Source organism: Enhydra lutris, unplaced genomic scaffold, assembly GCF_002288905.1.
Source record: "Enhydra lutris kenyoni isolate GAN:26980312 unplaced genomic scaffold, ASM228890v2 scaffoldscaffold35, whole genome shotgun sequence".
NCBI lineage: Eukaryota > Metazoa > Chordata > Mammalia > Carnivora > Mustelidae > Enhydra > Enhydra lutris.
In genome coordinates this window covers 2,347,766-2,370,444 of record NW_019154119.1, presented here as the reverse complement: position 1 = coordinate 2,370,444, position 22,679 = coordinate 2,347,766, and the positions used below count along the sequence as shown (strand labels likewise).

Sequence of the window (22,679 nt, the reverse complement as noted above, 5' to 3'; positions counted from 1 at the left end):
CCACCGTCCCAGGCTTACCCTCAGTGTTGTCTACCTCCTCCTTCTCCTCCAAGTCAATGCCTGAGGCCTCTTGCTGTCGAAGTTGCTACCAAAAGAAAGAGGAGGGAAGGTGGGCTCCCTGGGGAGGGGTCTTTTGATCCCACACTGTGGTCTCAGACCAGTCTTAAATACTTAGAAACAGAAAAGTGTTTGGTGTACCTGAGTGGCTCAGTCAGTTAGGCATCTGTCTTCAACTCAGGTCAGGATCTCGGGGTCCTGGGATTGAGCCCCGTGTCTGATTCCCTGCTCCCCGCCCACTGGGAGCCTGCTTCTCCCTCTGCCCTGCCCCCTCCTGGCTTGTGATCTCTTTCTCAAATAAATAAATAACATCTTAAAAAACGAGAAACAGGAACAGTGTCCCACTGGGTTTCAAGCTCATCACATGCTCTGTGTAAGTGGGTTAAAAAAAGTTTATGATGTGTACAATAGGACTATAGTCAGGAGTTTATGATTCTTTGCATCGTGTATCATCTAAAAATAAAATGCCCTTTAATGCTGATTCTTAGTGTTATTATTTTTTTAATGTAGAAAAGTATAACTGAATCAGAAAATGTGTTTTATGTGCCTTCCCACAGTCCACCCCACCTGCTGGAAAACGAAATCACGAGTGTTCGACCAAGGCGCCCCCTGGTGGCAGCCTGTGCATATTACAGGAGTAGAGACAAGGAGACCACACACAGCCCCGTGGAGCTCCAGCCTGGCCCGCTTGAATCCAGCAGGTGATGGCGGGAGAAGGTACCACTAGGTGACCCCTAGTGGTACTGCCCTCCTGCCGTTTAGAAGTTTTTCTGGACACACAGGCATGTAGTCAGGGATTACATTTCCCAGCCTCCCTTGCAGCTAAGTATGGCTACAGGGACTAGATTCCAGACAACGTGAATGGAAGGGATATGTGCAAACTCCCGGTTGGGCCCTTAAGAGGAAAGGAGTGTGCTTCCTCTTCTTCTCTTTACCTCTTCCTGTGCTCTGGTATTAGGACCCGAGGGTGAGCATCTCTAACCCACAGATGCAGGGGCTTTACACTTGCTGCCGTTATGTCCCCCTACCAGCCTAATGCCACTCTCGGAGATATTATGGGAGAAAGAAAGAAGCTTCTGTCTTCTTCACACCAATCTAACTCGCTGCATACAGCAGCTTAGCCGACTAACCTAACAGTGGACAGTCAACCCCACACACAGCCTGGGTCACAGAAACGGCCTGGGGAGAGAGGGTGGCTGGATCAGCTCAGGTCCTACCAAGGAAGCGCACCACAGGCACACGTCCCTCCTGGCTGGCTGGGAGTCAGGGAGTGCCCTGAGCTGGGTAGGCGGGGTGGAGAGAGACAAAGGAGGAAGAGGAGAGCTGCACTTTCTGGACCGTGCAATCAGCCTTGGCAGGTGGAAGCTGTGTGCACACAGTGGGGAAAGAACATTCCACAGCCACAGGGACAGAGATGTGGAGAGCAAAGCAGTATGAACGGATGCAAGTCCCAACGGATGCAAATCATTGTTCCCTTTTGGCCTCTGAGAACATGTTTCTCCTCTTCCCCGTGAAGGTCCTCTGACTCCCCCAGGCACTGATCTGCCTTTGTCATCACCCTGTACTGTATCAGCCAACATGTCCATGAGGGCTCCTTAGGCCAGGTATGGGCTTTGGCTCCCACACTACCTAGGATGGTGTCTGACTCATCATATATACTGAGGAGATGTTTGTGGTATAAATGAGTGAAGACAAGGGAAAACCTAGCCAGGGAAGGTAGGCCGACCGCCATCTTGGAAAAGGCGGGTCCTGAGCTAGTACGTCAAGGATGTGAGACAAGTCTGTTCCAAGCTCAGGTTAATGCAGTGTGAGAACTGGCTCTGGTGGGGGATGGGTAAGAAGCTGGCTAGGAGGGGATGATGTGGACTTGGGGTCAGCTCCCGTAGCCCTGTTCTTCCTTGGCTCCCCAGCCCAGGCCCGAGGACTTACCTCCTTCATGGTATCAATGGAGGCAAAGTACTTGGACCACCAGTCCAGCATGCTCTCATCCGGCTCCTCCTCCTCTGGCTCTTCTGAGCTGCCCTTTTTCTTCTTTTTCTTCTTCTCCTTCTCCTCGTCAGCCTGGAAGTTTGGCTGTGTCCAGAGTCCTGCCTACAGCCCTGTTCGCTGGCCATTCTCTGAGTCCCAGATCATCCAAGGGTCCCCCATCCCTTCTATTTACTTCTGGGAAGCCCTAGACTCCGTGAGGCTCCTGGGGGCCACCACTGTCAAAGGGGCTGGGCTTGGAGGAGGATGCCAGGGCCCAGACAGGATCATGACTTCCCAATTCTAGCCACTGGCCAAGGCACTCCTGGCACTCGGAGGTTTTCCTGCCTGAATAGTTCTCTCCCTCTGCCTCTGTGGAGGGGTGTGCTGGCCCCAAGCATCCAGGGGCTGGGGAGTGGCTCAGTCCCAGATGTGGGGCCCCTTGGCCTGATGCCCTATGCCACTGTAGGGTTCTATCTCCTCAGAGCCCCCAGATGGCCCCACACTCACCACATCCACCTTGATGACAGCATCCGAAGTCTGCAGAAGGGAACCAAGGAGATGGGGACAGAATTAGCCATCAGGGGCCTGAGTGACAGGCAGGTGCCCCATCAGGAGAGAGGAGAAGGATGAGAGCTGAGAGGGGGCTCACTGTGTGAGCCCCTGTGCTCTGTGGGCTCAGCCCTGAAAAGGGCACGCTGTCTGTTGAGCCTGCGAAAGGTCTGCTTCACAAACATTTCAACCCAAACCTTTGAGGGTGCTGGTCCTCTGCCCTGGCTGCGTGTTGGGCTCACAGAGACCTCACACAAACCATCCGTGCCAGGTCTCTGCTGAGTCCAAAGGTGGGGATGGGGCACCTGCATGGTTGTGACTCCCCAGATGTCTCCTATGGGCATTTGGGTTTGGACAGGGAGGCTGACCCGTATGCAGTGGGAGTTTGGTCATGTTGGCTAGACAAGGTCAACTCCAGCTCTACTCCCCCACTCACCAGGGCAAGAGCCTTACAAATGCAGCAGATGCGCGTACAACCGCACAGTTGTGACAACACCACACCAGAGCCCAGGGCCTGGGTAGTGATGGGGAAGCTCAGGTTCATGCTGGTCTCTATGTCACTGATGATCTGAAATGAGGGGGCTCTCTCCCGGCCCCAGAAGGATTCCTGAGGGAGGAGTTTTGGAGGATGGATGCTGAGAGGGCACGGGATCTTCAGCCCTGGAGCAGAGAGCTTTCCGGGCAGTGCCCCCCTCCCCTGAGAACCGTGCCCACTGCTAACTCAGCCAGCTGCCTGGGACCCTCTGGTGTCCAGGACTTATGGGCCCAGGGTAGGTCATTCAGACCAAGCTCAGACCTCAGAAGCTAGAAGGTGCCCCGGGCTGTGTGAAGGACTTGAGGTCAAGAATGGAGTGGAGAGGATGTGTCAGGAGGAAGCCCACATCTGGCCTCTCAGGGCCTCCTTCCCACCTGCCCCTGAAGACACCCTCTCTGCATCGAAACCCCAGATGACAGGGTTCTCTCTGGCAGACAAATGGCCCCAGTCCCCCTAACTGAGAGGAATAAGGAGCTTTCACCTGGAAATCCTTGCCCAGCTCGGGCCTAGGGAGGGTGGTTTGTGAATGGCCAGGATGAAAAGCCAGGGAGCTCTGGAAGGGACACTGGTGTTCATGCAAAGAACCTACTGTCTATGGGGGTGTTTGTTGGAGAAAAACAATCCCAGGCTATTCCCTCAGATGGTTACTGTCTCTCTGTCTCTCATCCACGCACACCCCGCGCCCGTCACATGCACACGCTCACGCACACTGTGGCCCACGTGGAGTGAACGGTCTTGCTTTCCAGGACGGAGCGAGGATGGACGGCTTGCACACGTAGCCAAGGTCAGCCCTCGACCACGAGTGCCATGGCTGTGCACCAAAGGAGGCCCCCCTGCTCCTGAGAAGCGTCACCCGGGCCCCGCTAGCGTGGGACTGACCCCGTGCGCCTTACCGCGTCCAGCTTCACCATGGTCTCCAGCTTCTTGATGGATGCCTCTGGCTCCATGTTCACCACGACCTCCCCTGTGGGGTGAGAGGAGGGGCCCCCATTGCACAGCACACGGCCGTCCCGGAGGAGCCTGGCTGGACAGAGAGATGGCCAGACAGGCAGACAGACAAGGAGGAACAGGGATGACAGGGAGAGTCAGAGGCGACTGGAAGACCCAGAGGTCTGAAGCCGATTCTGGAGCATTCTGAGGCTAGAGGGAGGGACAGGGCAGTTGAGAGAGAAAAGACAGGCCTAAGGAGAGGGAGAACGTGAGCCAGAGAGAAGGGTGAGCTGCTGTGGGGGGAAACAGTGGAGGCGGGGCCGGGAGGGAGGCTGGAAGGGAGGCTGGGGTCTCATCCATAAACCAGCAGAGGAAGCCACCTGCCCTTAGGCCCTTGAAGAGCGTGTCTGGCTCTGGCCCTCTCTAGCTCTCGAGTGATGGGCAGCCAAAGGTAGCCTGGCCCCCAGAGGGGGCCGCACCCCCGCACCCACCACCCACTCGGGGATATCTGGCATAGCCTAGACAGTAAGCAGGAGCTCTTCCCCAGGGCTGAGTGGAGCCAGGCCTGGGCCCCGGGACGTGGCCGTACCCGTGGTGTTCCAGCTGGGGGCTGAGCGGTCTGGGGGTCTGAAGATGAAGCGCCGGAGAGAGCTGACGGCGTGGGAGCCCACCAGGGTATAGCGGCCGAAGGCCCGGCAGTCCACCACCCGGATGTTCAGGGGCGGGTGCAGCAGCTCGTTCTCTGGGAGGTCCTGGGGCGGGGTTGAGCAAGGGCAGCCCGGGCTTAGCGGGGGGCCTGGAGCGGCTGCTCCCAGCCACACTGGCCACACCCTGCTCGGCCTGGCTCTGCCCTGGGGCCTGCACCCACCACTTCAAACCACTTGACGAGGGTGTTGAAGTTGGGGTTCTTCTTGTAATTGTGGATCAGGGACGACTGCACCCCCTTCCCTGCACACTCGATGTCTACCCGTGGCCGGTCCACCTGGGCCAGGTTCACCCGCTTCAGGTCTCGCAGGCCCCAGAAGAGCACCTGGGTGGGTGGATAGGGGAGTCCCGTGGTCAGTGGGGCCGGTGGAGGGTGGGCTGGGCCACCTGAGGACAAGCTAGGCTGGGGGGTGTGGAGGAGGGGGCAGCAAGTCAGGAGGAGCAGGGCCAGGAGAGCTGATGAGAGGCCGGCATCCGAAAGGGGCTCTGGGGTGTGGGTGGGCATGGGGGCACAGACAGGAGGGCAGGGGAAGGTCCTGGAATGACGCAATGTGGCTCAGTGTGGAACGGGAAAGGCGCCTGGCTCGGCCGCTGGCTCTGGGTGTGACTTCCGATGAGTCACTTCCCTTCCAAGGTCCCCGGTCTCCTTGTCTGAAAAACGAGGAGCGGCCTGAGGTTGCCGAAGACCTCTGGATACCCCCAGTGTGATGTGTGCACGTGAGCCTTGACGGGAAGACAGTGAAAGGGGCAAGGAAGCCAAAAAGGCAGGGCCTGTCCGGGGCAGGGCCTGGAGGACACCCACAGAGCCCTCACGAACCTCGATTCGGTATTTGCTGAGCACAGGCCGGATGCCCACGGGCACAGGCATGATGGGACCGCGGTCCATGTCCATGGGGCCGTTGATGGGTGGCAGGTCCGCCTTCCCCGCTGGCCCAATCTGGGGAACGGGAGCCAGAGTGTCATGCAATCCTTTCCCATGGGTTAGTTGTCAAGTTCTATGGGGAGACAGGGAAGGCCGAGGCCCCAGGCCCCCAAGAACCACACCCCAGCTGGGGGTCAAACTGGCCTCCCAGCAGGACGGGGAGGAGAGCAGCCTCTGACCCCTGGCCCCGGACCTGTAGCCCCACCTGCAGCAGCTCGAAGGCAGCCAGCAGGTCTCCAGCCGTGGCGTTGCCGCGGTAGATCTGGTAGTACTCGAGCTGTGGTGGGAAGCGGGGTGGGCAGTACCCCTCTTCCGCCATCTTCACCAGGGGCTTGGCGAAGGTCCGGCCCATGAAGTCGGCTTTGCCCTGGTATGACGAATAACCAAGGTGGCCTCCCAGCCCTTGAGTTCACCGTGCATGTTCACACCTGAGGTCTCCTTCAGTCCTCACCATAGCCCCTGGAGCTAAGGGGCAGGTGTGATCCCTCCATTTTGCATTTGGGGACAATTGAGGCTTGGGGCCTGCCACAGACTTGTTCAGGGCTGTGCCGGCAGCGAATGGCAGGTGTAGGACTCAGGGCTAGCTGTGAGATCTTCCAGAGTCCAGAGTGCTCAGGGTATCTGGGTAGCTGGAGGGGTGGGGCCCCAGCGCTGCAGGGGGTCACCTCCATCCTTCCCTTCTCCCGCCCAGAGCTTCCATGGAGAGCTGTGAGGCTGCCACAGACTGAGGGAGGTGTGGGCAGGGGGCTGAGGGGCTCAGGGGTGTGGGGAGGCTGATGACAGCAGGAAGTGACAGCCTATGTCCCGATGACTCTGGGCCTGAGCTGGGTCTGCCTGTGGTGGGAGCGGGTGGGGGACACTTGGCCCAGCTCCTTCCAGAGATCCCAGAGGCTCCTGGCATTGGGAAGGGGACAGGCTGCAGTGACAGGGCAGGAGACATCTGGATCTGCTGGAGGGGCTGGTCAGCAGCCCCCCACTCCCAGCTTCCCAGCTGGCACCCTGGCTGAGGAGCTAGGGGGCTGGGCGGGGGGAGGTGTGGAGTGCTCCCTGATGCCCAAGTCCGCCCATACCATGGTGTCCTGGTCGTAGATCTCGATGACAATGATGGGGGGGTCATCCCGCAGCTCCTGGGCTTCACCGTACAGCTCCAGGTTGTCGAACACCAGCATCTGGTCCCAGGTGGGGCACAGGGTCTCATTCAGGACCTGCAGCGCGGGGCGGGGGGAGGTGGTGTGTGGGCAGGTACACGAGCAGGAGTCACCCCACGTCACAGAGGCTTCCGGAGACTCCAGAGACAAGAGTGTCATGCCTCCTGGTTCTTCCCGAAAGCTTCAAATGAAGGCGGACGTGAGGTTGCTCCTGGGCCCCCCACACCCACCTGTCTCCCCTTTCTCCTGTGTTGAAACTAACCACAGTTAAAGCCTTTACCAGGGTGGCGGGGGCCCGTAGCTATCCGCACTGCTGTCCCATAAGGATGTGGGTTGCTGGCCAATCTGTTTTCTGGTTCCCCCACACTCAGGAGCCTTCCAGGACTCCTCCCTCCTCCCGTGGGCCCTCACCTCCGTGCACTGACTCTGGTTGATGAAGAAGACGCGGGCAAAGGGGTCCGAGAGGCCGCTGCTGTCGGCGGCAAAGAGGCTGCGAGCCTGGTACATGTGGACTCGGAGCTGGAAGGCCTGCTTCTCTGTGGGGAGAGCAGGCTGAGGCTCCCTGTACCCGGAGGCCCCTCCAGCGCCCTCCCGGAGTGAGGGCTGACAGCCAGCCGGGTCCCCTCACTCACTGGTGTAGACCAGGCTGATGGGTGGGAAGGAGTGCAGGCCCAGGCCCTGGGTGGCCTTGACCTTCTCGAAGCCGCAGGGCAGGCCGCACAGGAAGTCTCCGCGCTGCTTGCTGAGGCCTAGCCACAGGTAGAGCTCCAACTTGGCCTGCACTGTCCAGCCCGCTGAGCCGAAGCCCCGCTTGCCAGGCAGCTGCGGGTGGGGGTGCATCAGCCCATGGGGAAAGGAAGGGGCGAGGGCCTGGGCCGGGCTGCCTGCCCCTGCCCCTCCACAGCCACCCCACTGGGCTGGGGTGCGGGGCGAGGGGAGAGAGCCGAGGGAGATGGGCCCATCGAAGCCATCTGGCCCCCTTCCCCCTCTTCCTATTCTCTCCCCCCACCCCTTCTCCGAGCACCTGCTACTTGAGGGCTCCACCCCTTCAGGCCAGGAGGTGGAGGCTTTGGAAGAAGGCGGATGCAAACCCGGGCCCCCAGCCCCGCCCCGCCCCGCCCCGCCCCACCCCCAGGTCTCGTCCGTATAGTGGCACCTTGAGGAAGAGCGTCTTGACCTTGGCGCAGTCCTTGCCCAGCTCCTCCTCGACCATGGAGAAGAGCAGGTCCTTGGAGGGCACCCGGGCGTAGGCCACGCGCTTGTTGTTGCTCAACATCCAGATGAAGACATCGGGGATGCTGTGCTGGGGCTGGGGCCAGGCGGGGCAGGGCCGCTCAGCGAGGGCATGGCCAGGGCCAGCGCTGCCCCACTGACCCTCAGGGCCTCTGCTGGGGTGGGGCCAGGCCTGGGCCTGCTGAGGGAAGGGCCCCAGGGCTGGGTCTTCCTTCACCTCCCACGAGACAGGAGGAAGGGTTCATTCGCCTCTGTCCCCCAAGGTCTGTCAGAGGGGGTGCGCGGAGGGGGGAGCCTCTAGCTGGTGCTAGGGCAAGCCCCTCCCCACGCCAGTCACTCGGGTCTGGGGGCACACCTCGTCTGCCAGGAAGCGCAGCTTCTGCAGGAAATTCTGACAGAGCCTCAGCTTGTCCCGCACCGTGTGTCTCTTCACCTGTGCCCGCAGGGTCTTGGCCTGCTGTCCCATGCTCTCCTGCAGGGGGGCAGGGGGGCGTGGGAGAGGAGCTGAGGCGGTGCCGCCCAACTGAGGGGGCTGGCCTGGTGGCTGTGACCCCAGAGACAGATGTTCCCCCACCTCAGGTACCCTCCCCTGAAGCCCTGTGTGGTCCAGCATGTCCTCACCAGCTCCCGCATGCAGGACTTGAGGCGCTCCCGGTCCAGCCTGGTGCGGGAGGCGTGGCCCTGGTCTTTGTCAGCAAGGGACAGGAAGCGGCTGGGGGACCAGGGGAGCAGCGCTCAGCTCAGCGGAGCCCACCACCCCCCAACCCCTGCAGCAGACCTGCACACACCTCCTTCCCTGCCCAGCCCCCTGCTTCCAGCCCCTCTCGCCCCACCCCTTCTTCTCACTAGCAGCCATAGCTGAGCTCCTCCAGGACGCCCCGCAGACGGCGCTCGGGGTAGGACTTCTCTGTCTTGATCATCTCCTGCACGTCGTTTAGGCCTTCTTCCTGTGGGCCAGAAGGGAGGGTGCATGCTGAGCCCCAGACCCCAACCCCAGCTTCCCCAATGTCTCCCGCCATTCATCAGGGCTAGAGACCAGGGACCCCTCACTAGAGCCAGGCCCCCTCCTCCCAGCTCCTGCCACCATATAGAAACCATGAATTCTCCAGGTTCTGTTTCTTCCAGAAGGAAGAAGCCACCTCTGGGCTGTGGGTCTGTGGTCCCGGTGGAGTCGCTGGGGCTGGGCAGAAGTCAAGGCTGGATGGGGGTGGGGTGCGATGCCGGCCAGAGACAGAGGGGCTGGCCAGCCTCCTCCAGAGAACACCAGGACAGAATGGGCCAGGATTCCCAGACTCCACTTCAGGTAGCCCTCACCTGCCCTGCCCCACTCCTGGGACACGGGAGCAGGGACAGGACCCGAGGTCATGCTGGGGCTATTCCTACAGTCCTCACCCCCAGCCCCCTACCCCCACCCCCCCATGGCAAGCTGCTGGGCAGACTGCCTAGTGTGTTGCAGGGGAAGCTTCCAAGCTGGTCAAGGCGCTCAGAAGCTCCCCCTGGCCCCTTGCCTTCCCCTCCCCCCCCCAACCCCTGCCCGGCCCTGACCAGCTTGTCGGCGATGTGGTCCATGATGTTGGCGTTGTAGAGGCGGCGGCGCTGGTCCGGCCACCAGCTCCTGATGTAGATGCAGGGCTTGTGGTCCAGGTAGGGCAGATGGAAGTAGTTCCTGGGGGTGGGGAGGAGGTGGGAGGTTGAGAACTGGGGCGCCGGGCGCGGGGAGGCCAGCCCATGTGAGGACGCAGGGCAGCAGGCAAGACCTCTCAGGACCCTCCATCCACCTGGCTCACCTGTCGGTGACCTGGGGCCGCATGGGTGGGGTGGAGGACACGGAGGCCAGGTCCCCACCCTCGTCAGCTTCCTCGTCACTTGAGTTCTGGATCAGATCAACTTCTTCCTCGTCCCCAGACTCCTTCCGAGGCTGAGGCCGCTGGGGCCGCGACAGGCCATCAACTTCGTTCCCATAGTTCCCTGGAGGCAGAAGGGGGCATGTAAGAGCCTTGAATCCTTTCCCTCCAGGTGTCCACCCTCTGATCCGGGTGCCGCTTTGGGTTTGTAGGAGGGAAGGGGGGCACAGGGAATGGAGAGTCTGTACCAGCTTGGACACAAGAGAGCACTAGCCAGAGGAAGGAGCTCACAGCCTCCCCCCTGGGCAAACCTCGCTAGGACCCCTGATGACCACCGAGCTCAAGGTCCAGCCTAGGACATGGCCTGGATTCCTACTCTCTCCCCTTTTGCCTCTGCAGGGAAGGCTTCTTTCTTCCCCATGTCCCAGACACAGCTTAGCCCTGTAAGGCCTTAGTGTGCACTAAGGAACCGCTGTGGGCGTGTGCGCACGCTCGTGTGAACACCGTGCTATGCGGGTGTCTGAGCACACGCGAAGGAAAGTGGTCAAAGTTTCCCTCCCACCAGGCTCATGGTGCAGTTACCACCCAGCAGCTCCCAGGCCTGAAGACCCCACTGTGAGCCCAGCACTCACCTATGGTGACCTCAAAGGTGATTGGTTTGTCTCCATTTTTTCGGTCGATCATTGAGGCCTCTAGGAAGGCTCCAAATAGAAAGAATTCTTCTATTTTCCCTGTGCAGCTCTGTGGGGAAGGTGGTTCAAACCATCCTCAAACCTCAGCAGAAATGTTGGGCCTGGGGCCAGGCCTCCTCCTACGGTCTTACAGACAGGCCCTTTGGGCCACTGGGGGCGGACCCCCACCCTGCCGTGCAGTCAGGCAGTCCAGACCCTGAAGGCCTAAGTCCTTTTGCCCTCCAGCCTGGGTATCCCCGGACAGGGACAACCATGGCCAGGAAGAGGGCAGAGAGGAGGCTCCCCCTTGGGACCTCCAGGCGGAGTGTAGGCACAGGGGTGGAGTGTGGGCCCCTGTTTCTTGGGGAAGGAGGCCTCATCATGGGGTCTTGCCCTCTGAGCAGACAGGGCACCACGAGGCAGAGCGCAGTCCCAGGCTGCCCAAGCTGGGGGCTCTGGAGGACAGCCCAGTCCCCGGGTCCTCACCTCCGAGATGGGCGTGGCCTGTTCCACCTGCACCTCGGTGGAGCTGGTGAGCTCGGGGTTGGAGGTGTCCAGGATCTCCACGGCCAGGCCCAGCATGAGGCGGGCGCGGAACGACACGCCCTCACCCAGGCCCTCGTTCAGGTCCTGGTGCTCGTCCAGCAGCGTGTAGTTGCGTGTGGAACCGTACATGTTCACCCAGGCTGGGCCCAGCGTGGGCAGGAAACCTGTGGGCCGCGGGGAGAGGACAAGGGGCTCATGGGAGTGGTGGAACCTCTTTGGGGGCTCCCGGTGGCTGAGCCGAGGACCCCATGCCATGCTCGGCAAGACACTGGAGGTGGGAGAAAGCCTGTGGGCCAGCGCGTGGCCGACGGGGAGGCCTTAGGGCCGCTCCCATCTGCTGATCGTGGGCAGCCCGGGACAGCCTGCTCGCTTACATGGAGCCCTCACAGGTCAGGCTCCCTGCCTCCTGCTCCGTGAAGCCCGGGCTGCCTATAATCTCTTTGAGGGACAGATGCTGGCTCCCCTCAAATTCCTCAGTGGCCTTCTGGCCCTTAGCGGCCTGTGCGGACCCGCATCTCAAACAGGTCCCCCCATCATCCCCGCATGCAGACCCCTCCCCTCCTCTCTGAAGACCCTCCCTCCGTCTGCCTGTGTAACTCCTTCGGCGTGGCGCAGGCCCAGATCCTAGTCCCAGCTAACTTGTCCCCCTGTCGGCCTTTGCTGTCTCATGTGTAACTCAGGCCCGATTCAGCAGCATGTGCTATGTTTTTTGTTTTTTGTTATGCCTGGTTTAGAAAAAAATTTACAGCATTTAAAAAACTCAGGATATGCTGCACATGATATAAAATTCACCACTTAAAAATGTGCCCTGTAGTGGTTTTCGGTATATTCACTCTGTTGTACGCGCATCTCCTGATTCCATCCCCCCTCCAAGAAACTCTGTACTTATTAGTGGTTAGGTCTCTGTCCCCCACCTCCAGCCCCAGCAAACACTAGTCTACTTTCTGTCTCTGTGGATTTGCCTATTCTGGATAGTTCGTATAAACGGAGTCAGAGAACACGTGGCCTTTTGTGCCTCTGGCCTTAGGTTTTGAGCCCGTGATGGCACATCGCCCTCTCTAGTTCCCTGTGAGCACCATGAGGCCGGGAGTAGGTGTTTCTCATGCTCTACCCTCCTGAAGCTCAGAGCCTGGGTTCTAGAAGGAGTCAGTCCCACAAGCCGGTAGACAGTACGTGCATATGTGAAACGTGTATGTACATACGTGTCATCATTATTTCCATTTCACAGATGGGAAAACAGGCTCAGAGATCACACAGCTACTAACCCTCAGGGCTCAGTTCAAATCCAGGCAGACTGGCTTAGGCAGGCTGTATGAGCTGACCTGAGGCATGACCTTCCCCTTTTCCTTTGACGGGGAGGGGGCTGCAGACCAAGCCCTCACCATGCCTGGGGCCTTTCGGGAAGAGGTTGAGATGGTGGAGGAGGTGTGTGTGGGGGGGCCAGGTCTCACTGATTCCTGCCCATCAGTGCCCTCGCCCCTCACCCAATCTCCTACTGCTGACCTTTGTCCCCATCGTTGGAAATCTTGCGCAGGTCAATGAAGTGGGTGCCGATGGCCACGTCGTTGACCTTGTCTGAGTCCCGGATCTGCACCTTCATGCGCTTGCAGAGTGGGGGGAACAGGTCTGTAAAAACCACCTGCTCATTCCACTGGGGCTCATAGCTGCTTTTCTGCACTGAAGTCTTGCCCTGGAGAGAGGGAGTGAGGGTCAGGGTGTGTGTGCGTGTGTGTGTGTGTGTGTGTGTGTGCACACGTATGCACATAGGGGTTACGTGTGTATGTTATATGTGTGTACATGTGTGCATGCATGCGGACTATGCATAGGGTACGTGTATACAGGTGCACGTGTGTATGTGTACGTATGTGTATGTGTGGGGTGTGTATATATAATTTTTAATTTAAATTCAACTTAGTTAACATGCAGCATATTGTTGGTTTCAGGGGTAGACTTTAGTGATTCATCAGTTGCATACAACACCCAGTGCTCACGTGTGTGTGTGTGTGTGTGTGTGTGTGCACACGCACACACACTTATGTCTGGCAGGCACTCTCCCCCACACCAGTCTAACAGACTCTCCTCCCTTTCAGTGCTCCTGTCTGAGCTCTTGGTCTGCAAGACACAGAGGCAGGCAGGATCCCCTAAGGCCTGTCCGTGGCTGAGAGGACCCCCAAGCCAGCGGCAGCTCCAGCCCCTCTCAGCGGGAGCTCCCCTCCCTTCTCCCTCTCCTTGAATGCACCCCGGGATCGAAGGTGCCCCCTGGCTTCTCATTCTGCCTCACATCCGCCTCCAGCCTCCCTCCTCCAATCACTCCGTACCTCTCATGCCTGTTACCCCAAACCCAGCCTCCTGCCTCCTGCACCCCAATACCTTCTGGCCAGCAAAGGAGACTTGCACATAGGGGTCGACCAGGTCCTTGTTCTCACCAATGAAAGCCTTCTTCACATTGGCCATGAGGCTGGTGTTCATACGGGGCAAGCCCTCTGCTCGGTAGATTTTCACGTAGAACCGGGCCCACTGGCGTTCAGGGGGCACCCCCTCGGGGAGCAGCAAGTTCCTGCCGGCACACAGAGCTAAGGCTTTCATGGCCAGGCGTGGGCAACCCAGTCCTTCCCTGGCATCTGCCTACCCTGGTGCCTGGGACAATCTCCGTGAAGTCCTGCCCCGCCCTTCCTCAGTGCTTCCTCTCTTGGGGTCTCTTGGGGTCTAGGGACCCCAAGGCCAGCCCTGCCCTTGGTCCTTCTTGGAAGAGCTGGTCTGTCTGGGAGTGGGGGGGGGGGACAAGGGTAAGGGAGGGGGGTGCGGGGAGGGTATGTGTGCCAAGTCCACCTCAGGGGCTCCTTGTGGGAGAAGGGACGGCTGGGTCGGGTCTGCAGGGCTGGGGGCAGATGGGAGCCTCACCCCTCAATGTCATCGTCATCTGTCTCATTGGCCTTGTGGGGTGTCTTGATGTTGTCCCCCTTGCCCACCACGGCGACGTCACACTTCACGTAGCCCTTCAGCCCAGCGGAGATATCGTCGGGGTCTGACAGGATGGCCCACTTGTGGTGGAACTGGTGCTCTGCAGGGGTGACGAGGGCGGATTGCACCTGCCGTCTGGGGCAGGCTGTAGGGCTGAGCAGCCTTTTGGGGCCTGACCCCAGGATGGCCGGAAGGAGACAGAGGCCCCCAGAGGGGCAAACAGCTGGGGAAAGGTCCTGCATCCAGGTGTGTGACTTTGAAGCGAGAATCCTCCAAACTGGTTTCTCTGCCCACAGCCGTCCTGCCCCCACCCCTGCAGACAACCTGCACACAGTAGCCCTGCAGAACACTCGGAGAGGCTCCCCCGCCCTCACTCCTCCTTTCAAATGTCTGCACCTCGTGAGTGTGTGGGGTGCAGACCACCAACCTTAGTGGGGTCTGTGAGGCCTCCTGATTCCGCTCTGCCTGGTTCACTCCTCTCATCCCATCCCGCCCCTGTGCTCCCGCTGGGTCCAGCTGCTGACTCCCTTCGGAACAACCGGAGTCCCAGCCAAGCCCCTCCTGCCTTTAGGGCTGCTGCTCTTTGAGCTTGGAAGGGCCTCCTTCCTCTCCCCCACCCCTTCCAAACTTCTCAGCCACCTGCCAGGGAAGGCTCGTTGGGCTGGGGCAGTGGCTAGTGCCCAGGAATTCCTCTATGATCTACCAGAGGGGGGCTGTGGCCTTGGATGACCCCCTTCGCCCCCCCCACCTCCAGCAGAGAGAATTAGTGAGTGAGCAGGGTCCTGCTGCTGCCTCTGATGGTGGAGACATGGTCCCGCCAGGGTGAGAAGCAGGCCCTGGTCCCCCAGGAAACCCTCCCAGCTCCACAAGATATGGAACTACCAGAGACTCTCAGCGTCACGCACGAGCTCTGTGTCCCTGGCTAGCTGCTTCCAGTGACCCCCGGCTGGGTCAGCAACCAGATGCTCATCAGGAGGGGCAGGCCAAACCTGAGACCATCAGATTGAAGACCTCAGTGCCCTAACGGAATGGGCCGTGTGACCTCAGGTTCCCAGGAAGGGGACCAGGCTCAGGAACAGATTCAGAAGCAGCAGCAACTCTGGCGGTGGGTTAGCCCAGCGGAGAGCCTGGAATCTGGGCCCGCCTGGACCCGGGTTCACACGCGATTCCTTTCCCTGGACCAGCTGTGTAAGCTTGCTTGGCCTGCTTCCTTCTCGTGAAATGGAGTGACGGTGCCTGCAGGGGCTGGTAAGGGTTAGGCCTGGGGGCATGGCATGCGTGCTGCCTCAGTGGCAGTGGTCTCCTCTCCAGGACTCCACCGTCCAGAAGCCCAGGAGTCCACATCAGGCTCCTTGCTGTCTCTCCAAACCCCTGCTGCCAGTCCTGAGGGTGGGGGGCCCTACTCGGCCCCAGGCTGGAACACCTCCTCTGGGATACCCGTGCGTCTCCAGCCTATGGCCTGCAGCTGGGTATGCTTCCTGGGAATGGCCGGATCACCAACCGGCCCTCTCCCCACTCCCGAAGATGCTAATGGTCACTAGGGACTCCCCTCTGCTGAGGACGACAACATATGTGTGTGTGTGTGTGAGTGGAAAAGTCGCTGGCCTGGGAGTAGGGAGACCAGGTTCTGCTCCCATGGGCCCTGGGCAAGTCTCTTCGTAACGCTGGGCCTCTTTGTCATACAAAGACACCTGACTAATGTTTTGAGCTCTCTGGTGGCTTGAATGTCCTATGAGTTTGTGCTGGTTATGCGTACAGTACTGGGTTTGGACTCGATTCCCTAGTCTAAGTCACGGAGCGTGCACCAGCCAAGTGTCTGTGAAGTCGAACCGTAAGAAATTGTCGACTTGTTCAACCTAATAGTTTGGTGGCCCTTCCAAGCTACTTAACTTCTCTTGGCTTCATTTATCTCATCTGCACAATGGGGAGGAACCCCAATGCCTCCGCCTCACTGCTCTGTGAGGGTCAAATGTGGTGCCGGATGAAATGGGATGGCCACTGCCAAAATGCCTGACGGAACCGTAACTGCGTCCTGAGTGGTGAGTTCACTTCACGGACGAGAAGTGGGGCCCTCTTGGCCTGGCCTGGGCCTCACAAACCCTCTGGGAATTCCATTGGGGTTCCCTTGCCAGCCCCATCCAGGGTTGGCCCATGGGGACCCACATTGCTGCAAGTCAGCCACAGCCTCACATGCCATTCTTGAGGGGCCTGCGGCCCTCGATGGACAGCCCGTGAGCCTGACCTCCCTCAGAGGCTGCCACACCCCATTTGTATTGAGGACAGGGTGTCTCGGGGGGGTGCCCTAGAGTCACGCAGCGTGATTTCTCCCCAGGCCATCTGGGTGACAGTGGAGCCCCAACAATTCTCTGAACCCCAGGTCCCTCAAGTGTAAAAGGGGGTGAAGCCCCCTACACCTCGCCGGGCTCCTGGGACTCCAACGGCCTGAGCACGGGTCATCACTGCCTCCGCGTGCAGACGGGATGCCCATCCCTCCATGCCCCTGAAGGCCTCACATTGAGTTTATAGTCCTGGCCAGGCCACACCCAGGGACTGCCAGGGTGGCAAGGATGGCTTGGGCCACCCTTGCTGAGCTGTGGCCACTGAAGCTGACCGAGTCACGCAGCTACTCACCAGGCTGGGAGTACACGGTTCCCACATCCATTTTGAAGGACCCCACTAGGGTGCCACTGCGCAGCAGGTTCTTGGAGTGGATCACCTTCCAGGCAGAACCACCAGCCCCCAGTCAGGCCAGGCAGGGCAGAGGCTTTCCATGGGGGGAGGGGAGGGGTGGTCTAACAGTGGCACCACCTGTCTTTCTGGGGAACGGAGCTTTTCGGTAAAGCGGGAGGGCATTCGGTAGGGCAGGAATGGCTTGCTGAGGCTCAGCATTAACCTCTCTTGCCCTCATTTCTGCTGACTGCCAGGTACGGGTGAGTAGATTGCACACTGTGCAGAGACGCCTGGTTAAACAGGCTAGAGGGGCCCAAACCAGCCCGTGCTGTACTTGCCAGCTGTGTGTCTGGACATGGGACTGCCTTCTAATGGTTGGTACATCCAGAGGGATGACCTTTTCAAGTCTACACCAAAGAGCAGCTTGAGCTACACTCACCGAGATCTTGATGATCTTGTCGAACATGACGTCAGGAGAAACGTGGAAGTCAAAGACGAAGTACTGGAAAGAGGAAGGACCCAAACCTGCCATCATTCAGCTAATAGCAGCCAGCGACCAGGCCCCTCTCTCCTGCCAGTGCCTGTTTGCATCCTGGCCATCTCCCCTGAGCCCCGAAGGTCAGAGGAGTAGCAGTGGCAACTATCAGTCCCCCTGACTCTGTGGCAGGCAGGAGTCATGTGGCTTTGGGCAGCACGTGGTCCACTCTGTTTCCCAAGCTGTAAGATGGGGTACGACACCCGCCTCGGAGTCTTGTTATGAGGCTGGTTGAGACCATACGAGACATCATAATGTAGGCGCCATTGTACAGGCAACACAGACATTGCCTTTAACCACACTGCTCCAGGCCTGAAGTGTCCCAGCTTCGGAGATGTTGAAGGTGTGAAGGACTTCATTTGCCAGAAATGGAAAATGCTCCGAGTGTGACCTGGCCCCTGGAGCTGGGAGCTGCCACTGTCCCCTGGCCCCATCTCTCCAGGCCTCGGTGTGTAGGTGCCGGGAACGAGGGCAGGGCGCAGTCACACAGGGACCATGGCTTTGGTGAATTTGTGGGCAGAGACAAGGAAGAAGTGTTGCCAACATGCTTAGGGCCAGCGTCTGAGGAGAGCGTGTTCCCGGCTGCTGGAGACTCATACTGGAGCATTGTGGGTCAAAGCGCTGCCTTTAGGGTGCCTGGGTGGCTCCATCAGTTAAACGTTTGCCTTCTGCTCAGGTCATAATCCTAGGGTTCTGGGACCGAGCCCCGCATCGGGCTCCCTGCTCAGTGGGGAGCCTGTTTCTCCCTCTCCCTCTGCCCCTCCCTTCCCCTCTGCTTGTATTCTCTCTTTCTCACTCTCTCTCTCTCAAAATAAACAAAATCTTTTTAAAAAGTGATGCCTTTAGAGCAGACAGCTGAGCTCTTCCTGTTAGGCCAATCACTTCCTTCCCGGGCCTCAGTGATGTGGGGACAAAACTCAAGGCTGCCATGTTGAACTGCTCCAGGGGCACCATCCAAAGGGGTGTGGGAGGCATGGTGGTGAAGTCCGAGTGAGCTGACCACGGTCAAGCGTTAAAGCCATAAGTGCACGTGGTCGGGGGCCCCATACATGGCAACTGCTGCATGTGGCCGTGATGTGTCAGGTGGCACTGGTCGGGGGCACCGAAGCTCTGGAGAGATGGGTGGAGATCTAGTCATGCAGGTGGCATTTCAGCAGAGGGCACAGGGCACATGTCAGGAAAGGCCATGAGGGACGGGATGGCAGGAGGGGAGGGCAGCAGAGAGGCCTCAGGGGAGGGGGCATCAAGACAACAGAAAAAGCTGGGCAGTCCAGAGGGAAGGGTGATATGGACTTGTACTTGGGGACAGTGTGGTCCTTGATGACCTGGAGGGCGGTTTCCGTGGAGCTGGGGGTGGAGATTGGGGCGTACTTGGGAGGAGAGGCGGTGAGGACAGCTCACGGAATTGGACAGTGAGTGGGAGGTCAGAAAAGGGTGTGGCTAGAAGAAGGGAGGGACGGGGGACGGACAGATGGGGGACAGACGGACAGAGAGACTCCTGGTTCCTGACCCTGAGCATACACAGTTTTCCATCATTGTACTCAGAGAGAATACACCAGAGTAGAACACCTTAAAGGCAAGGAATAGCCAAAGGAAAAGTAAAGGCAGAGTTGGGGGTGTTGAGTGGATGGGTGATGCCAGACTCTTTGGGAAGAAGGAAGAGAAGGATCCAGGGCCAGGGAGAGAGGTGGTTGAAGCAGAAGGAAGGCACCAGTGGCCAGGACCAGATGCAACCATGGAATGGGGTCTTGACCTGGACTTGAACAGTCAGGTTATAATGGGAGGGCAATGGTTGTGAGCCTCCCTTCACAGGAAGACGGGTCTGGAGCCAGGCAGGAGGCAAAGGCCAGGCCAGCTGCCTCTGACTGCGTCTGCCCTGGGAGAGAGAGCTAGCTAAGTGAGAGCCAGAATTCTGCAGCCTCTGAGGAGTCTGTGGGCACATTCCTTGTGTGTCTTGAGCAGACATCCCTTTTCTAACCACTTAGAAGTCTGCTAAGTTATGCTATTGTTCTCATCTCCCTCTGTTGTGTTTAGTGGAGTCAAAGCAGGAAAGTTCCTGCTAACTCAGAGAATTAGCCAGAAGCAGCACAGCCCTGGGACTACGGGTATTTTTCAATGAAGAGGAACGTGGCATAGGACAAGAAGCAAAAAGGAAAAGTCCCGCTTTGGGACCAGAGGAATTGTGGGAAGATAATTTCAAGTGGTTGTTCTCAGCGAGGTAATTCTAACCCCAGCGGGACATCTGGCAACAAGTGGAAACATTTTTGGTTGCTACTGGGTGGGGTTGCTACCGCCATCGAATGGGTAGAAGGGATGCTGCCCAACGTCCCACACTTCATAGGACAATCCCTGACACCAAAACGTCCCTAGTGCTGAGTGAGAAACGCTGGTTTGGCAGAAACAGAAATTCAATGAATCAGAGCCACTTGGATTTGTGAGAAAGAACAAAACTAGAATCAGGAACAGATTGAAGATTCATGTGAGTGGAAGGGATAGGCTTAGTGGAAAGTGGATTCTTAGTGGAAAGTCTTAGTGGCAACTGGAAAGTGGCTTTTAGGCTGGAAGTAGGCGTGGCCTGTCAGGGGAGAGACTGTCACCTCTGTGGTCCCCATGTTGCCAGGCACGGGCTCAAAGTGCCGCACATGCTGAGCAAATGTTTGTTTCTTCCTTTGGGTGAGTATCCATTCAGCAAAGTGCTACCCAACCCCTCCAGGCACAAGCCAGCTTCTGGGCTGGGCCATGGTGACACAGGAGACAGGGAGCCTCCAACCCACCAGGGACAGAGACATGAAGGACCAACCACAGTTCAGGGACGTTACTGTCCCAGAGAAAGAACTGCATTGACCTCTGACCCAGAGAACGCTGGTAGGGCGGCTCAGGGGCAAGGACCTTGGGCCTGGGCTCTGGAGGGTGAGTAGGAGTTTGCTGGGGAAACGGCGGGGGGAGAGCTGCTCTGTTTCCTTGGGAGGAGCAGGCAATTTGAATAAAACATGAAGTGCATTGGGGCTGGTGCAAGGTGAGGCCTTGAGTCAGCCAAACGTGGCTCTGCCGCTATCAAATAACCATGAAAGGCCATGGGCACGTGTCTCCAGATCCGTTAAGGGAAAGCAGACTCTTAGCTAGGCTGGAGGCTTTGCCGGCCAGGGATGCGCCCTGATGTGAGGTCAGAGACGTGGAGGCTGAATTTCCTGGCTCCTGGGAAAGTGGCCACATGGAGTTGGGAGATGAGGGAAGGTGTTTCTGAGCACGGATGCCCCAGCCCTGTGGGCCTATGGGCAACCAGCTGTGAGAACCAGGCCTACCCGTGGTAGCATAGGGCCCTGGCCTGGGTCCCTGTGGGGGACAGAAGTGTGTCCAGTTTTCCTTCCTGAAGATGCATGGCTGGGGAGCTCCCTGCCAAGTTCAGGGGGGACCCTCAGCCCTCACCACGCCTCAGCACAGACATGGAGACCCAGGACACAGATGCCTCACTTGGGCCAGCCTGGCACCCCCACTTCTTGGAGCCACTAGGCAAGGCCGACTGGATGTCCCTCCAGGAGAAGGAGGGCTAGAGCCCCCAGGCTTCTGTGTCCCTCCGACGTACGCTCAGGCATCTAAAGGTCACCTGGGCTTCTCCCACCAGAGCTGATTAGGTCCATTCCCTGCTGGAGCCCAGAGTCAGCCTATTGTGTCAGCGGTGGCCATCCGAGGTGGGAGAGGGAGCCCTGCGCTGAGGCTGACAGGCTGGGTCCTGCTTCGTCAACAGCGCTCTCTGTGCTCTTGGGCAAAGCCCTTCCCACTGAGGCCTCAGTCTCTTCCTCCATAAAATGGGGAGATAGAATTAGAAGGTCTCTGAGGTCCTTTGACCTCAGTGTGGCCTCAGATGGCTGCAAAGAACAGGAGCAGGAACCAGACTTTTTCTCTCATACCCTAAGGCCAGTGCTCTGGTAGCATCCCCGCAGAGGTTCAGACAGCCTGGAGGCAGCCCAGGGAGAAGGTGAGTGCATGGGACTCGACTCTGGCCCTTAGCGCCTGGGCAAGGACTTTCTCCAAGAGCTTCAGTGTCCCCTTGTGTCACATGGGATTGAGGGCAACAACCTCCGTCTTTTGTGGAGGCCGGATGAGGGGACGCACCTGCAGCATTTACAGGAGAGGCTGGCTCACAGGGACCGCTTCTGAATGGTGTCACTGACCCAGAGGGCTCTGGCCAAGCCCCATGGGGTTCACCCACAGAGAGCGCTGGAGGTTTGTTTCAAAGGGTGGCCTCCGGCCAGAACGATGTCAGGGGGTGATCTAGACTTGGGCTTCGGTGGACATGGCACGGCACATCTGCGTGCTGGGGGCTGTAACAGCGTGGGCCAAGGTCAGCCCTGCTGGGAGCCTTTTGTGCCCCTTGACTCCCGCTGCTCCCATGGGGCTCGGGTGGCCTGAGCCCCGCCTCCCACCACATGTAGGAAGTCCCTTTCCACACGTAAGGCCACAAGGTACTGACCTCATTGTAGTAGGGGCAGTTAGTGGACTCCTTCATGGACGTGCACTTCTTGTCATCACCCACCTCCACGCACACCACGGGGTCCATGTTCAAGCCCACCAGCTGCCGGGCCTCGATCACGGTGATGCTGACCTGCGGGCAGGAGAGGGAAGCCAGAGGGGAGCCCCGTGAGCTGGGCAGCTGGTCCCCCTGGAGCCGAGCCCAGGAGCTGGGAGCCAATACGGGGCTTGGGTTCTAGTGTGAGCGCTTGGATCTGGGGCTCTTTCCCCACTAAGCCTCTGTGTTTTCTTCTATAAAGGAAGGGCCTGGGCTGGATCACCACTGCCTGTGTTCTAGAATTATCTGCAGGGAGGAGGGCGCTGGTTAAACAAGCTGGTGTCCCCGCCAAACTCCAGACCAAACCTGTCCAACCTCGGGCGGGTGGGGCCAGGCATCAGCATTTTTAGGATTAGGGTTAGGGCTCTGCCTAGTAGAGGGCTGCAAACCACTTATGGGGGTTCATGCACTCAGGAATTAAGCTTTCTATGTCTTCATTAACGTGCACGTAATTTCTTGCTCTAGGATCTCTCTTTTTAAGATTGGGGGGCCTCTGAAAGCTCTCTGTGTTTCTGGAATTTGGCCCCCTTTCCACATTCCTGGTTTCCTCCTTTTGTTTAATTTCCTTGTTGGGGAGCATGGGCCACCTTTGCTGGTTTGATGCTGTGTGTTTTGTGTGCTCTGTGTCTTTTTAGGGGGGTCTAGCCCCCTTGAGTCTTACTTCTATGCTGGGAAGCCGTTTTCCAGTAGTTTGTACATCCAACAAATGTTTGTGTATATAGGGGCGCCTGGGTGGCTCAGTGGGTTAAGGCCTCTGCCTTCGGCTCGGGTCATGATCCCAGGGTCCTGGGATCGAGCCCCGCGTCGGGCTCTCTGCTCCGTGGAGAGCCTGCTTCCT

General features: G+C 58.8%; 1 protein-coding gene across 3 annotated transcripts in view; it reads right to left on the bottom strand.

Annotated features, from left to right (window-relative positions):
- LOC111154097 (otoferlin) overlaps positions 1-22,679 on the bottom strand; it is a 93,948-nt gene that overhangs the window by 9,328 nt on the left and 61,941 nt on the right. For 2 of the 3 annotated variants that reach the window (XM_022513479.1, XM_022513480.1), the window contains 25 exons: positions 21,746-21,877; positions 17,179-17,241; positions 16,701-16,785; positions 14,010-14,169; positions 13,479-13,665; positions 12,612-12,798; positions 11,049-11,272; positions 10,524-10,632; positions 9,835-10,015; positions 9,593-9,713; positions 8,894-8,994; positions 8,669-8,759; positions 8,403-8,519; positions 7,971-8,123; positions 7,447-7,636; positions 7,226-7,350; positions 6,737-6,871; positions 5,872-6,033; positions 5,562-5,681; positions 4,908-5,069; positions 4,629-4,791; positions 4,003-4,073; positions 2,533-2,562; positions 1,987-2,118; positions 19-85 (listed from right to left, as the gene is read on the bottom strand). In XM_022513479.1, the coding sequence (XP_022369187.1) occupies positions 19-85; positions 1,987-2,118; positions 2,533-2,562; positions 4,003-4,073; positions 4,629-4,791; positions 4,908-5,069; positions 5,562-5,681; positions 5,872-6,033; positions 6,737-6,871; positions 7,226-7,350; positions 7,447-7,636; positions 7,971-8,123; positions 8,403-8,519; positions 8,669-8,759; positions 8,894-8,994; positions 9,593-9,713; positions 9,835-10,015; positions 10,524-10,632; positions 11,049-11,272; positions 12,612-12,798; positions 13,479-13,665; positions 14,010-14,169; positions 16,701-16,785; positions 17,179-17,241; positions 21,746-21,877 (3,268 nt within the window). Of the gene's footprint in view, positions 1-18; positions 86-1,986; positions 2,119-2,532; positions 2,563-4,002; positions 4,134-4,628; positions 4,792-4,907; positions 5,070-5,561; positions 5,682-5,871; positions 6,034-6,736; positions 6,872-7,225; positions 7,351-7,446; positions 7,637-7,970; positions 8,124-8,402; positions 8,520-8,668; positions 8,760-8,893; positions 8,995-9,592; positions 9,714-9,834; positions 10,016-10,523; positions 10,633-11,048; positions 11,273-12,611; positions 12,799-13,478; positions 13,666-14,009; positions 14,170-16,700; positions 16,786-17,178; positions 17,242-21,745; positions 21,878-22,679 lie in introns of all 3 variants that reach the window. The other variant, XM_022513478.1, reaches the window with a different exon arrangement.